Source organism: Cetorhinus maximus, chromosome 3 (assembly GCF_964194155.1).
Source record: "Cetorhinus maximus chromosome 3, sCetMax3.hap1.1, whole genome shotgun sequence".
Lineage (NCBI taxonomy): Eukaryota > Metazoa > Chordata > Chondrichthyes > Lamniformes > Cetorhinidae > Cetorhinus > Cetorhinus maximus.
This window is the reverse complement of record NC_135881.1, coordinates 183,804,814-183,821,573: the sequence shown is the minus strand read 5'-3', so window position 1 is coordinate 183,821,573 and position 16,760 is coordinate 183,804,814. Positions and strand designations below refer to the sequence as shown.

General features: G+C 41.9%; 1 protein-coding gene across 7 annotated transcripts in view; it reads left to right on the top strand.

Moving 5' to 3' along the window:
* Nucleotides 1–10,371, top strand: part of LOC144679088 (uncharacterized) — a 71,990-nt gene extending 61,619 nt beyond the window's left edge. For all 7 annotated transcript variants that reach the window (XM_078539377.1, XM_078539378.1, XM_078539376.1 and 4 more), the window contains 3 exons: nt 117–276; nt 6,912–7,050; nt 8,681–10,371. In XM_078539377.1, the coding sequence (XP_078395503.1) occupies nt 117–276; nt 6,912–7,050; nt 8,681–8,904 (523 nt within the window). In that variant the 3' untranslated portion in view covers nt 8,905–10,371. The remainder of the gene's footprint in view (nt 1–116; nt 277–6,911; nt 7,051–8,680) is intronic.
* The last annotated feature ends 6,389 nt before the right edge of the window (nt 10,372–16,760 follow it).

The window sequence follows — 16,760 nt, the reverse complement described above, 5'->3', positions numbered from 1 at the left end:
TGCTTTAAGAAGTCTTGTACAATTTAAAGTATTAACCAAATTGTTCTACCAGAGGTTGGGTGTTTACTATTTAAATAAATGTCATTTCCTAATGAATGTTCTTTCACTCCCAACAGAATAGTGATTATATTTATTATTGTCAAAATCTTCTTCTACATCTGCTGGTATCGCTCAAGGCAGCGACAACTAGACGCTTATCTGAGCAATCCACGGAATGCCCAGATAGTGATTGTCGGAGGCAGGGCCTACCTTCATCAACTCTGTGAGCGGCAAAATGTAAGTGACCATAGTTCTCTGCTTCCTTGTGAAGCTAAGAATTGCATGTAATTTGAATGAAATGCAAATTCTTGCAGTCTGACTTTGAGGCAAGGATGTAACTGCAAAAATATTTAAATTAATTTTGCCACAATAGCCAGAGTGGATGATGAAGATGGGAGAGAGCAGACTGAAGGGGGTTGAAGAAGGCAGGTATAGTCTTGTTGCTTCCCTTGTTTATCACCCTCCAAATGCTTCCTTGGGATCGACAGCTTCAACATTCTGTGCTGATATTGCAAAGAGTTAATTTTTAGTAATACTGATGAAATCAAAATACATCCTACCAGACTTAAGTCAATAAATGTATGTGTCTTCCCTCAGCTTTTAAAATGGTACATTTTATCATTCAATTTTATGTAGGCCTTTCGTGAAAATTGTTGCATTAATTTCTATTAATCTTCAAGAGTATTTCATAAATACATTAAAGAAGCATTTGCTTTTTGAGTTGTAATGCATGCTGTCACGTGAATATTGAAATAATTAGCTGTGGTTTGTTCAGGTTTGCTTTAGTGGCCACCCTATCAATATGCGTTCCTAATGAAATACCATGGCTTATTTTCTTTGTTCTACTTCATAATGTTAGCTAGATGAATCTTAACCCAGTAAATTGTTTCTGTAGTCAGTTTCCTGACCATAGTTTCTATCCTTTCCGACTTTAAAGGTGTAAACTCTGCATCTCTGATACATCTTAAGTAATGCCTCCATTCTTTACCATTCCTCGCCTTAATAAGCTCAGAAATTGTAACCTAGAAATTGTACCTCTTCATGAATGAGAGATGGAGCATGCATCTCACAACTTACTGGAAACCTTTTAGTTAAGGATGACAAAATACGCAGTTGGGTCAAAGCACTCCACCTCAACTCTCAGAATCAGTTGGCACAGGAGGCCATTTAGTCCATCATGTCTGTGTCAGCTCTTTCAAAGAACTTTGCAATTAAGCCCCAATTCCTCACTCTTTCCCCATGCCCCTGCAATGATTTTCCTTTTCATGTGTTTATCCAATTCCCTTTTGAAAGCTACTGCTAATTCTGCTTGCACTATCCTTTCACATCATACTAATTCACTGTGTTAAAAATAATTGAACAAATTTCATCTCCCCTCTAGCCCTTTTGACAATTTATCTTAAATCTGTGTCTTATTCATTGAACCAGGGTTGATCCCTTGGTTTAATGGTGATACTAGAGTGAGGGACATGCCAGGCCATGTGGTTACAGATTGTGGTTGAATACAATTCTGCTGCTGATGACCAACAGTGCCTCAAGGATACTCAGTTTTGAGTTGCTGGATCTGTTCTGAATCTATCCCATTTAGCACAGTGATAGTGCCACACAACACAATGGAGGGTATTTATTTAATCTTTCATGGGATGTGGCATCGCTGGCAAGGCCAGCATTTGTTGCCCATCCTTAATTGCCCTTGGAGTAAGTGACTTGCTGGGCCATTTCAGAGAGCAGTTGAGAGTCAACCACATTTCTGTGAGTCTGAAGTTATATGTAGACCAGACCAGGCAAGGGTGGCAGATTTCGTTCCCTAAAAGACCAGAAGGGTTTTTACGACAATCAATGGTAGTTTCATGACCACCATTACTGAAATTAGCTTTCAAATCCAGATATTTTTAAAAATTAATTAAATATATTAATCAGCTAAATTTAAATTCCACCAGCTGCCGTCGTGAAATTTGAACTCATGTCCCCAAAACATAAGCTGGGCCTCTGGATTATTTAGTCCAGTAATCATACCACTACCCTACCATCTCCACTGGATATTTTATAAATTGTTATATTAAAATTGGCTTTCAATCTAGAGTTTTCTTAAGTGAAATGAGAGGTCCCTCTCAAAAAGTTGTCTTTGAGTCACTGTGACTAGATAGAGTCTTGTCTATGGCTGTGATTTATCTATTTTAACCTGAATTTTGAAAGTGTTGCATGGGAGAGAGGAATCCAATGCTTTTCCTGAATATTGGTCAAAAATTGGGAATTTGGTAGGTTGAACAAACTGGGTTTCAGCCTACCTTCTTTTACTTAAAAATCAGAAATTATTTTCAAAGGTTGATAAAATGAGCAGGGCACAGGATCTGCCACTGTCCAGTGCTAGAAAACCAGCAAGGAAATTTCCATTTTAAAAAAATTGCTACAACCTCGACAGGAGTTCCACAATGTATTGAAAAAGCAGGTGGGAGTGACATTATTAAAAAGATGAAACATGGTTAAAAGCCCCAGCCTGCTTTGAAATAGATTGTAATTTGCTAATTCTACTACGGTTAGTTCAGCAAACTGGGCGAGATGAGGAGAGGCTGGAAGTGGAAAATATAACTTGAATAATTACAGGAAATGTTTCAGTAGGCAAAGCAGAATTCCAAAGCCAACATCTCTTTAGTGTTCATGAAACGAGCTCAAAGATTGTAATTTGATATCGGCAATCCTGAAACATGAGTAGCAGCAAATGGTATGGCAATACAGATATAAACAATTTGAGCACTGGATTTTCCAAAGGACTCTGTTTCTTCATAAAACTTGTGTGAACCTTTTCTCACCCAGAGTAACCAACATTGTGTCAATAAAAGCTACTATCTGTGTAGTAGTCTCCAGTGTGAGGATTGCATGTTGCTTATCTTTTTCTTTTTTCCTTTTTCCTTTCTCCCATCACTGTTTAAATGTTGCAAATGCTGAAAAGAGAGACATATTGCCAAAGCTTTTCACCTTGCACATATCAGGACAAATGCAAGAATGCCAAATTTCAAACGGTTGCAACAATTTATACTACAGGAGAAAAGGGTGCTGATTGAACATAACATAAAAAATAAGAGCAGGAATAGGCCATTCGGCCCCTCAAGCCTGTCCCACCATTCAATAAGATCATGGTTAATCTGCCCCAGGCCTCAACTCCTCTTTCGTTCCAGCTCCTTATAGCCCTCAACTCCCAGATATTTCAAAAATCCATCTGCCTGCTCTTTAAATACTTTCAGTGATCTAGTCTCCACAACTCTCAGGGGTACAGTATTCCAGATATTCACTATCCTCTTGCGAGAAGAAATTCCTTCACATCTCAATTTTAAATGAGTGTCCCCTTATTCTATAACTATGTCCCCTAGTTTGAGACTCCCCCACTAGTGGAAACATCTTCTCAAATACCCTGTCAAGCCCCCTCAGAATCTTGTATGTTTCAATAAGATCACCCCTCATTCTTGTAAACTCTAATGAATTAAGACCTAACCTGTTTAGCCATTCTTAATAAGTCAACCCCTTCATCCCAGGAATCAAAGCCGAATGAATCTCTTTTGAACTGCCTCCAATGCCAGTATATCCTTTCTTAAATACAGGGACAAAAACTGTACACAGTATTTGAGGTGCACCCGCACCAACACCCTGTACAATTGTAACAAGACTTCCCTATTTTTAAACTCCAACCCCCCTAGCAATACAGGCCAAAATTCCATTTGCCTTCTTAATTACTTGCTGCACCTACATGCCAACTTTTTGTGTTTCATGCACAAGAACATCCAGATCCCTCTGCTGCACTTTTTGGGAGTCTCCCTCCATTTAAATAGTCTGCCTTCTGATTATTCCTACCAAAGTGCATGACCTCACACTTTCCTACATTAAACTCCATCTGCCAGGTTTTTGCCCATTCACTCAGCCTATCTATATCCCCTTACAGATTCCTTATGTCCTCAACATACCAACATTGGTTGGCAATTCAACTCTGGTTAAGACGTTGCCATGAAAAAAAGAACAGGGATCTACAGGCTCCCCAAGCTCCTGGGTAATTCAAAAAAGATGAAAGCTTGAACATATTCCTTTGTTTGCAGAGAATGAGTCCCTGCGCCTTGCATACAAATGTATGTTGCTTCTAGCAAGCGTAAATGAGCCACATTACAAGCTCGATTGATTATCTTAAATTGGTTGTAGTATATCCATTAGTACGCTTGGGATTGTTCAAGTGCTTTCTAATCGCGGCTTCACATCTAACAGTAGACTGAATCACAGTGCTGGTGCGATGCCAGGTCAGTAGGCCTAATGTCTCAATGATTGGCTGATCAAATCAAATAACCTGTTCCTTCAGTTGTTTGTAACAAGCAATGTACAGATCATACTCAGCCAGCCTGGGCTTGCAAAACCCAAAGCAAAACATCCACCGTTTGATGTGATTCCGCAATTCGGCAGCACTTGCTGAACAATCCTGAATGCATTAATAACTGCACTAACAACCAATTTAAGATAATCAGTCAAGCTTGTAACGTTGCTCATTTACGCTTGCTAGAAGTGACGTACTTTCATATGCAGGAACCAGTTCCCTGCAAACAATATTGCCTGGAGGCTTAAGAAGCCTATAGCTCCCCATTGTTTTCTGAATGGCAACACCTCGGCCAATCAGAGTCAACTTGCCAACCAATCAGTACCCCTTTCTCCTGTAGTATAAACTGTTGTGATCATTTGAAATTTGGTATTCTTGCCTTTGTCCTGATGAGTGCAAGACGAATAGCTTCCTCAATATGCCTCTTTTCAACAATGTTCAAATTCAGGTTCAAAATCCAAGCAACCATTCTGTGTTTAGTTAAATTCTGATAAGATAACAGTACAGTGTTACACAGTTCTAAAGGGAGTGCAAGAGCAGAGGGACCTGGGTGTATATTTTCATAAATCATTGAAAGTGGCAGAGCAGCTTGAGAGATTAATAAAGTATACAGCATCATAAGCTTTATTAATAGGGTCTTGGGCAGTCCCTCAGGATTGAGGATGACTTGCTTCCACTCCAGTTCAATAGTTGGCTGCGGTCCAAGTTGTGATCTGCAAACTCTACCATATGCAGGGCAGGTAGTGGTAATAGAAGGGTTGGTTAGAGGCTTGTGTGCTCCTTCCAATGCCTCGACTTTACCTCCGCACGTTCCTGTCGAAGTTTTTCTGTGCCTTCCTGTTTGTACCTTCTCCATTTTGGTCAGTCGCAAGCTAGGGACTCTCATGAGTCAGGAGGGATATCTGACCTCTTCGGGGCTGCTTTGAGGACAGCCCTAAAGCATATCTGCAGTCCTCTGGGGAGCCTCCAAGTTCCAAGCAAAGCAGTTGGTGTCAGGTATACAAGCTACATGTCCCACCCAATGGAGCTGGTTTTGAGTGATTAGCACCTCAATGCTAGAGACCCTCCTTTTGGAATTGAAGGATTTTGTGATGGCACCGCTGGGGGGTATTTCTCCAGTGCTTTGAGGTGCATGCTGTAGGTTGCCCAAGTCTCCAAAGCGCAAAGCATGGTGGGGATCTCTGCTGCCTGGTATGCCATGACCTTGGTTTCAGGTTTGAGATCCTGGTTCTCAAACACTCATTTTCTTAGTCAGCCAAAGGTTGAGCTGGCACATCGGAGGCAATGATGAATTTTGTCGCTACGTCTACCTTCATCAAGAGGAGGCTCCCAAGATATGGAAAATGGTCCACATTTTCCAGGAGTGACATTATTGGGGTATAGAGTACAGAAGCAAGGAAGTTAAATTAAACTAGTAGAGAACTCAGGTTCGGCCTCAACTGAAGTATTGCATCCAGTTCTTCATTAGAGTCTGAAGAAAAGATTCATGAGAATGGTTCCAGGGCTGAGGGGACATCATTTACGTAGATAGATTTGTAAGTTGGGACTCTTCCTTCTGAGGACAAGGTTGAGAGGAGATTTGATAGAGATATTCAAAATCGTGAAGCATCTACACTGAATATATGGGGAACAGGTGTTCCCATTGTTGGAAGCATCAAGAATAAGAGGGCACAGATGAAGTATATGGCAAATTAAGCAATGTCAACATGAGGAAAAACTTTTTCACGCAGTGAGTGGTTAGGATTTGGAATGCACTGCCTGAGTGGCGACCAGTTCAATCGAGGCATTCAAGAGGGAACTCAATTATTATCTGAAAAGGAAGAATGTGCTGGGTGACAGGGAGAAGACGAAGGAGTGGCAATAGTTGAATTGCTCTTTCTGAGAACCAGCATAGACATGATGGGATCAGTGGTTTCCTTCTGTGCTGTTACCATTATGGAAGACATAGTAACCTCCTAACAAAATGATGGAAACAGTAATATTTACGTGTGTATGTGTGTGTGTGTGTGTGTGTGAGTATAATGTACATATTACAAAGAAGTATCTACAGTAATGTCTCCTCTAAGGTCTGTGACTGGATACTGAAACAAATTGCCCAGACATTCTGAAAATGAATTAGAGGGAACTTTGGTCTACAGTATTGGTAAGGTAATAAGACTGGAACAACATAAACTGGGAAACAATTGATCTGCTTTGATAGCATTCCAAGATGTGATTTGAACACCTTGCAGTGATGTTTTTGTATTGGGCCCTGAGCATTGAAAGGTTAATAAAGCTGAAGCTGAACATTTGACCGGAGGGTAAGTAGCCTCATGAGCACTGTAGTTTCCACTATTCCAGGTTGAAGCACTGAGGGTTTTAATGTATTAAAAAGTATAGGTTTTGTATTTTTCACTGTGTTGCATTTTTACATTTTTCTGTTGAATAAATTAAATATATTTAAAATGTTATGAAAACTTCTTGATGCAAATTGAGATTTAGTGAAAGGTAACAATATTGCTTACTACTTCTTTTATTGCAGAGTCCTCTGTGGTATAGTTGGTATGGTGGCCAAGATGACAGCTCGATTGGAGAACCTTCTGGGTCACTACCTCCTGCTCCTTCTTACAGCCAACTAGAGGTACCACCTCCATATGAAGCGGTGTCAAGAGGTCAAACAGGTGCAATGCCAATTCCTAATTCTGGAACTTGAGTTTTTTTCAGTTTTTACAAATGTCTCATTTCCTTCATTAGGCATTTTGCTTTCTTTCAACAAATGACACCTATCTCCTTTAAGGAGTAAAGCTGCTGTCGCTTTGTGGCATGCTTAGTTCCCAAAAGAGCCAACACGTTTTTAAAGTCACACTGGCCTTTGCCCGCCACACACTTTTCTTCCTAAATTCTCCCATGGCAGCGTCTGTTTCTTTTGTTATTTAATCTATAATCCATACAGAGGTAATAGTATTCTTGTTGCTGGCATTAGCAGGTAACATGCTGTTCTTAAGGTATCACTCGGTTCACTTGCCTGAAAACATTCCGGTTAACACTGTTATGGGTGAAACTAAGTCTGGGAGTGGTACTTGTAGCTCTCTCTCTTTTAAAAGTAAAAATAAATTGACTGTAAAGTTCATTTTAAATGTTTGTCCATTTTTGCCAACTTGGAAACCCACGAGTAGCATGTATCTCCATGCCAGGCCACTCCAGTGATGTCTATTATGGGGAGCAACCCAGAGTGATTGCAGGCATGAGTTCAAACTGTCCCAAGGTCTCGTCAGAGAAACCCAACACCAGAAAACCACACAATAGTTGGGAAACTGCATCTTCTAAATAAATTTTGCACTAGCAGGAGTTGGAGAGAGAATCAGTCAAAGTTTCTTTACAGTGATAATTTGTGACAATTTACGAAAATCTGGCTCCTAAACGTAGGAAAAGCATCATAAGTCAGGACTTTTTCAGTTAGCCATGATAGTCAGATATCCCCTCAGGCTTGATTGATATTAAATAACCTCAAGAATCTGTGTATTTTATCTGATTATATTGCATCCTCTAAGTACTGACAAGAAATTAATTTAAATATTTACATTGTTGTAGCACACATTGCTAGTGCAACATTTTTATTTCCATGGTTATAAATGTCAGTTGTTGTGATTATTTGTTTGTGCTGAGATCACTAAGGCCATGAATGCAGTGTAATGTTGGCCTTTAGTTGCTTGGTCTAAAATTGATGGTTGGACAGATTAGCTCTATGCCTGTGCAGGAACCTGCAGATAAATGAGCAGTTTAGTTCTGATGATAAATGTATGGAACAGCACTTTGCATCAAAATCCAATGTATTTAGCTCAGTTCAAAGGAAATAAAAGGGGTCATACTGACATGCAATTGGGGAAGAAATTCAGTTTCTGCCCAGTGAACTGAGAATATTGCAGCAATATTTAGCTGATAATCTGCAACAAAGGTCCTTTCCTAGAGTGCATTTGCTGAAAGCACCATTTCACTACTCTGGAAGCTCTGCCCACATTTCTTAAATATGTCAGAGTGGGCGTTAATAAGTTTAAATCCATGTGGTCAGGTACACTTGTGGTCATGAAATTTGCTATGCATGTCTCTTTCTCCCACTCGTGTATATATGTATAAATTATATATATGTGCTGGAAATTTAATCAAAATCCCCTGAAACTTCCATCCTTATCACCTTAATTATACCACCATCCTTTAAAAATAATGAGAAACCAACTTCAGGGTCTTATGCTGTAATGTTGATTATGAAGAGTATTTTAATACAGAGAATTTTCTTTTTACTTGCCCGCGCAGATGACTTAAAACCTCCACCATATACAGAATATGCAGCCGGAAGTATTGAAGAAGCTCGTGCCCTCTCTATACCGGAGGGGTATGATGCTTGCAGCTTGAGTGATGCCCCTCCTCCGTACACCCCTAGCCCATCGGTCGAGACTGAACAGCTGGATAATGTGACACCACCTAGTGCCCAGGATACGGGCAGTACCACTACAACAGGCTCACCATGTCAAGTCTGAAAAAGATCTACCACCTGCGACTTCTGTGGAAAGTTACCATTCTTTTTCTTCGGAAAAAAAATCCAAAGCACCTGAATTTTTCTTTTTTGTTTTGTAAAGATTTGATTTTTTTGTACAGTTAAAAGACATTTACAGTGGTGCACTATATAGAACGTATTGTTCTCTGTTTGCTGCTATCAGCACTACCTTCTCCCTTTGTAAACATTAATCGCACTTTCCAAGGAAGGGCCTAAGGCAAAGGATGATACCACATTTCAAAAGATTGTACACTTGTCAGTGACTACAATGTGCATGCCCCTGTGCTGGGAGGGTTGGGGTTGCTGGGGCTGGGGGGGCAGAGAAGTACTCAGCCATGTGACCAGACACTGCCAACCCAGGGACACTGAGACTAGAAATTCCAAAATCTAAGAGGCGCCTCAAGAGCTCGTGGTTACAAATAAAGAGAAGGCAACAATTATCTGGTGGGCGCTAGGATCATCTTGTGTTCTAGTGTTATCAGAGTTTCTTCAAGGTCATTCCTTGTATTCTATACTTTGTGAAGTTTTGGCAAGACTGCATCATTTGCCTGAAAAGGAAATAACCTGCCTCTTGACAACATGAAGGGACACCTTCAATTTTAGAGGAGCGCATAAAAGTGTAGACTTTGAAGAAGACCTTTCTATCCTAAAATTAATTGCTAATTTCCTGCAAAAAGAGTATTTTTTATAGTATTGTAATTTTTTTAAGCATTTTGTGTGATTTAACTTCCCTCCAAGCTCCCTTCCTCAGAAAACAAAACTTTCTCCTTCAATATGAACATAAAAAGATCCAATTATCTGAACGATTGTGTAGAAAGAAACTAAATTCCTTTGTTATGGACTTTCAAAACAAAAGAAATGTTTGCTATTTGGCTATTTGTGTGAATTGAGGAATGATTGACCTGTTTAGTTCTCTGAATTATGAGAGTGGAATTTATTGCTAAGCCTAATTCTGGTCAGCCCACCTGCTATTAGCACCCTGAAACACTTTAACATTTTCCCACTTATTTTATTACCAGTCTGTATTTTGGTAAGGCTTTAAAAGGGTGTCCACTCAAACCCCAGAGCCATGGAATTGCCTGGATTGAATCTAGATTATTAGCACGGATATATATCCTGTGGTTTTCGTTCAAGTGAAGTGTTAATCTGAATCTTCTTCAGTTCTTCAAGCTTTTACTTGTTATCGATGTTTTTCTCCCCACACTTTCAACCAACCTCCGAGACATATCGAAAGTTTCTAAATGGGTTTTTTCTTTTTTAGAGGTTATTTAATTAAATGGATAGATAGCTTTGTCGATCATGTTTCTTGTGGATGATATTTTTGAAAGCACTCAAATTTAACCTCTTACCTGAATTACTTTGCTGTAGGGGCTTTCTGTTCTGGGGAGGGTGGCGCTTTCCTTAATTTTATTTTTCCAGTTGGTTGAAATTAAAATAGATTTTGACAGTATATTAGACCTGTGTTTATTTTTGTATGAAGTGTCTACAATTGGTAGTTTTGCTTTGGTATTGTATAATGGTAGAGCATATCCCCCACTCTACCATCACCACCAAGCCAGGGGATCAACTCTGGTTCAATGAAGAGTGCAGGAGGGCATGCCATGAGTAGCACCAGGCATGCCTAAAAATGAAGTGCCAACCTGGTGAAGCTACAACACAGGGCTACTTATGTGCCAAACAGCTTTAGCGATAAGTGATAGACCAAGCTAAGCGATTCCACAACCAACTGATCAGGTCTAAGCTCTGCAGTCCAGCCACGTCCAGTAGTGAATGGTGGTGGACAATCAAAAACTCTCTGGAGGAGGAGGACCCACAAATATATCCATCCTCAATGATTGGGTGGCTGGGGGGCAAGGCAGCATATCGGTGCAAAAGACAAGACTGAAGAATTACAGCAGTCTTCAGCCAGAAGTGCTGAGTGGATGATCCAGAGGTTCCCAGCATCACAGATGCCAGTTTTCAGCAAATTTGATTCACTCCATATGATATCAAGAAACGGTTGAAGGTTTCAGGAATACTGAAAAGGCTATGTGCCCTGACAACGTTCTGGCAATAGTACTGAAGACTTGTGCTCCAGAACTTGCTGCACCCCTAGTCAAGCTGTTCCAGTACAGCTACAACACAGGTATCTACCCAGCAGTGTGGATAATTGCCCAGGTATGTCCTGTACACAAAAGGGACAAATCTAACCCAGCCAATTAAAGCCCCATCAGTCTATTCTCGATCATCAGTAAAGTGATGCAGGGGATCATCAACAAATAGTGCTATCAAGTGGAATTTGTTCAGCAGTAACCTCACTGATGCTCAGTTTGGGTTCCACAAGTGCCACTCAGGTTCTGACCTCATTACAGCCTTGGTTCAAATATGGACAAAACAGCTGAACTCCAGAGGTGAGATGAGAGTGAGTACTCCTGACATCAAGGCAGCATTTGACCGAGTTTGGCATCAAGGAGCCCTAGCAAAACTGGAGTCAATGGGAATCAGAGGGAAAACTCTGCTGGTTGGAGTCATACCTAGCACAAAGGAAGATGATTGTGGTTGTTGGAGGTCAGTCATCTCAGTTCCAGGAAATCACTGCAGGTGATTCCTCCGGGTAGTGTCCGAGGCCCAACCATCTTCATTTGCTTCATCAATGACCTTCCCTCAATCATAAGGTCAGAAGTGGGGATGTTTGCTGGTGATTGCACAATGTTCAGCACCATTCACAACTGCTCAGGTACTGAAGCAGACCATGTCAAAATACAGCAAGACCTGGACAATACCCAGGCTTGGGTTGACAAGTGACATTCATGTAACACAAGTGCCAGGCATTGACCATCTCCAACAAGAGAGAATCTAACCCTTGCCCCTTGACATTCAATGGCATTACCATCACTGAATCCCCCACTATCAACATCCTGGGGGCTACCATTGACCAGAAACTGAACTGGACTAGCCAGATATGGTGGCTACAAAAGCAGGTCAGAAGCTAGGAATCCTGTGACAAGTAACTAACCTGATTCCCCAAAGCTTATCCTGATCTACAAGGCTCAAGTCAGGAGTGTGATGGAATACTCTCCACTTGCCTGGATGAGTGCAGCTCCAACAACATTCAAAGCTTGATGCCACAAATGCCAAAGCAGTCCGCTCATTGGCACCCCATCAACAAATATTCACTCCCTCAACAGTGGCAGCAGTGTATACCATCCACCTTCTCTCAACCTCAAAATTTGGGAATGCCAGACTCAATCTTGTACAAAGTCAGTGCTTCATTTGCAATTCTATATTGAACTAGTGGTTGCATCAGGAGTTGTGTGAGTATTGAACAGAAATCTTGAAATTCGTGATTCTAACATTCCCTCGGATAGTTTCAGCATGCCTGTTTGAGGTTTGTACTGCTCTTTCTGCTAGCCCATTAGACGAGGGATGATACGGTGCTGTTCTGAGGTGTTTAATCCCATTTCGGTTCACGAATCCTTGGAATTCAGTACTAGTGAAAGCAGTACCATTATCTGCCACAATAACTAATGATAGACCACGTACACTGAAGCATTGGCACAGTTTTTCAATGGTTGCACATGATGTAGGTGATCTCATTTCATACACACCCATCCATTTTGAATGTGTTTCAATGATTACAAGAAATATGGTACCTAGAAATAGACCTACACAGTCTATATGTAGTCTAACCCAGGATCGACCAGACCATTCCCACGGATGCAGTGGGGCTGAAATGGGCAACTGCTGCAGTTGCCCGCAATGGAGACAGTGTTCAACCATTTTTTTTTTATATCACTGTCTATATCTGGCCACCATATATAACTTTGTGTGAGCATCTTCATTTTTGAAATACCAGGATGCGCATTATGAAGTTATATCAGTAGTGGTTCTCTTCCTTGCAAAGGGATGACAACTCATGCTCCCCATAAAAACATGCCCTCTTGACAACTCAGTTTAGATATACGGAAATAGAACGTTTGAACACGAACAGGGGAGAGACCTCATCCTGAGTGAGACACAGCCAAAGTGAATGTGAGTATTGTCAATTTGGTGCACAGTGGGAATTCGGTGCAGAGGGGAAGAGGTGCTCTTTGCATTTTTTCTTTACTTTCCAACTTCTTAAATCTTCAAAGAGTGGTCTTGCCCTGCTGCAGCAGTAGATGCTCCAAGGGAAAGGAATGACTGGTAAGTAGTGGGTAAGGTCGTGTAAGTATTTACTACTTTTATCGCTTATAGTTTAAGGTGGTCTTGTGGTTTATGGTTTGTATATTCTGTAGTAATGAGGATCAGGAAAGAAGGGCCCTGGAGTAATTGATTTAAAAGGTTTAATTTAAAGGGATAAGTCATGGCATGAGAGCTCAAAGCCGTGGTGTGCTCCATGTGGGAAGCTGGGAACATTTCCAGTGCCCGGGGCCAGCATGTGTGCAGGAAGTGTGTCCAGCTGTAGCTCCTGGAAGCTCAGTTTTCAGAGCTGGAACGGCGGCTGGGGACACTGGAACATCCGCAAGCCTGAGAGTATAGTGGATAGCATGTTTAGAGAGGTGGTCACACCACAGCTGAAGGGACTTGAAGAAGGAACAGAATGGATGACCACCAGGCAGTCCAAGAGAAGCAGGCAGGTAGTTCAGGAGTCCCCTGGGGTCCTACTTGGAGGCTGATGAGGGCGCTGGTTCCTCCAGGGAGTGCAGACAGAGCCAAGCTTCTGGTACCACAAGCAGACTGTACAGGAGGGGAGGAAGAGAGGAAGAGCGATAGTAATAGGAGATTCTATAGTCAGGGGAACAGATAGGCGCTACTGTGGGCGTCATTGTGACTCCAGGATGGTTTGTTGCCTCCCTGGTGCCAGGGTCCGGGATGTTACTGCACGGCTGCAGGGCATCCTGAAGGGGGAGGGTGATAAGGCAGAGGTCATGGTACATGTTGGTACCAATGACATAGGTAGAAAGAGGGATGAGGTCTTGCATCAAGAATTCAGGGAGTTAGGCAGTAGACTAAAAAACAAGACCTCTCGGGTTGTAATCTCTGGATTACTCCCAGTGCCATGTGCTAGCGTGCTTAGAAATAGGAGAATAGTGCAGATCAATACGTGGCTTAAGAGTTGGTGCAGGAGGGAGGGTTTTAGAATCCTGGATCACTGGGACCGTTTCTGGGGAAGGTGGGGCCTGTACAAGTGGGACGGTCTACATCTGAACCAGAGCGGGACTAACATCCTTGCAGGCGGGTTTGCTACTCCTGTTGAGAGGAGTTTAAACTAATTTGGCAGGGGGAGGGGGCACAATATTAACAGAATAGGGACACATCATAATACAGTAAAACAATCAAGTCAGAGGGAGTACAGCTGCATTAAAGAGAGTAAGGCAAGGTTGGATGACCTCCACTTTAATGCCAGGAGTATTACAGGTAAAATGGATAAGTTACAGATGAGGATTGACATGTGGAATTGTGATATAGTAGCCATCACTGAGACATTGTTGAGGGATGGGCAGGATTGGCAGCTCAACATTCCGGGATATAGAATCTTCAGGTGAGAGAGGGGAGGGGGTAACAGAGGAGGAGACATTGCATTATTAGTTAAGGTGTCAGTTACTGCAGTAAGGAGAGATGATATTTTGGAGGGGGCATTGAATGAAGCTTTGTGGGTAGAGTTTAGGAATAAAAAAGGGGCAGCCACATTGTTAGGTGTTTATTATAGACCCCCAGATAGTCAGCGAGAAATTGAGGAGCAAATATGTGCATAATTTGCCAAGGTGTGAAAAAACAATAACAATAGTGTAATTACATTAGGTGATTTCAACTTTCCCAACATTAATTGGGGTAGACATAGTGTTAAGGGCTTGGATGGAGTGGATTTCTTGAAATGCGTACAGGAGAACTTTTTAGGTCAATATGTAGAGGGTCCAACAAGGGACGATGCATTGCTGGGCCTAATTCTGGGGAATGAAGCCAGACTTGGTGGCTGAGCTGGTGGTGGGGGAGCATTTTAGTGATAGCAACCACAGCATGGTACAATTTAAGTTTGTTATGGACAAAGAAATAGACAAGTTGCAAAAAAATGTTTTGGATTGGGAGAGCGGATTTTATTAAAATAAGGAAGGACCTGGCCAAGGTAGACTGGGAACAGCTACATATGGGGAAATCTACAGAGGAGCAGTTGGGGTGGGGGGCCTTTATAAAGGAAATGGGGAGGGTACTGGCTCAACATGTTCCCTCTAGGGTGATAGGAAGGAGTAACAAGCCCAGAGAACCATGGATGACCAGAGATATTCAGGATATGAAGAGAAGGAAAAGAGGCTTTTAGCAGGTATAAGGGAAGCAACTCAGCGGAGGCATTAGTGGAGTACAGAAAGTGCAGGATGGAACTTAAGAAAGCAATTAGGAGAGCAAAGAGGGGATATGAGAAAGCTCTGGCTGGTAAAAGTAGGGAAAATCCCAAGATATTCTATAAGTATATCAAAGGGAAGAGGATACCCAGGGAAAGATTAGCGCCCATTAGGAACCAAGGGGGAAATCTATGGGTGGAGCCAGAGGACATTGGTAAAGTGTTGAATGAATACTTCATATCCATCTTCACCTAAGAGAATGAGGATGAAGGTATCGAACTCGGGGAGAGAGACTGTGAGATTCTTGAGAAAATTGTTATAGGGAGTGATAAGGTATTGGAGATGTTGGCAGGCTTAAAAGCGGACAAATCTCCAGGTCCAGATGATTTGTGTCCCAGACTGCTGAGGGAGGCAAGGGAGGACATCGCAAGGGCTCTGACCCAAATTTTTAATTCCTCTCTGGCCACGGGGGAGGTGCCAGAGGACTGGAGAACAGCTAATGTGGTTCCACTAGTTAAGAAGGGTTGTAGAGATAAGCCAGGGAACGACAGGCCAGTGAGTCTCACATCAGTGGTAGGGAAACTATTGGAGAAAATTCTGAAGGAGATAATTTATCTCCAGTTGGAGAGGCATGGTTTGATCAGGGATTGTCAGCATAGCTTTGTCAGAGGGAGCTCATGCCTAACAAATTTGATTGAATTTTTTGAGGAGGTGAACAGGTGTGTAGATGAGGGTAGTGCAGTTGATGTGGTTTATATGGATTTCAGCAAAGCCTTTGACAAGGTCCCACATGGGAGACTTATAAAGAAGGCAAATCCACATGGCATACAGGGTAATTTGATAAGGTGGGTTCAAAATTGGCTTAAAAACAAAAAATTACTGCGGATGCTGGAAATCCAAAACAAAAACAGAATTACCTGGAAAAACTCAGCAGGTCTGGCAGCATCGGCGGAGAAGAAAAGAGTTGACATTTCGAGTCCTCATGACCCTTCAACACAACAGTTCAACACAACACAACACATCCTTTAAAAAGTTCCCGGATGAGCACTTGGCACGTCATAACATTCAAGGCTATGGGCCAAGTGCTGGTAAATGGGATTAGTTAGGTAGGTCAGGTGTTTCTCATGTCGGTGCAGACCCGATGGGCAGAAGGGCCTCTTCTGCACTGTGAGATTCTGTGAATTCTTCAGAGGCTTGCGCATTTGACCATCCTTGCAATACCTGTTCATGGACTCTTGCTAAAATTGGATCCTGGTTTGTTCAAGTCTTTATCTGTCTCGCGCAGACTGGAGAATCCAGGAAATTCAACATGAGTACTATCTCTGGGCCATTTGTAATGCCATTTGGCAAAGGGAGGTGACTGAGGGCATCTGCATTTGCTATATGCACACCTGGACGGTGCATAAAAGTGTATTGTATGCCGACAAAATTAATGCCCACACATCTTTGAATTCTAGCAAAGGCTATCAGTGAGATTGCCATATATTCACCAAACCCAATAGTGGCTTGTGATCTGACACTATGGTGAAGTGTTGACCAT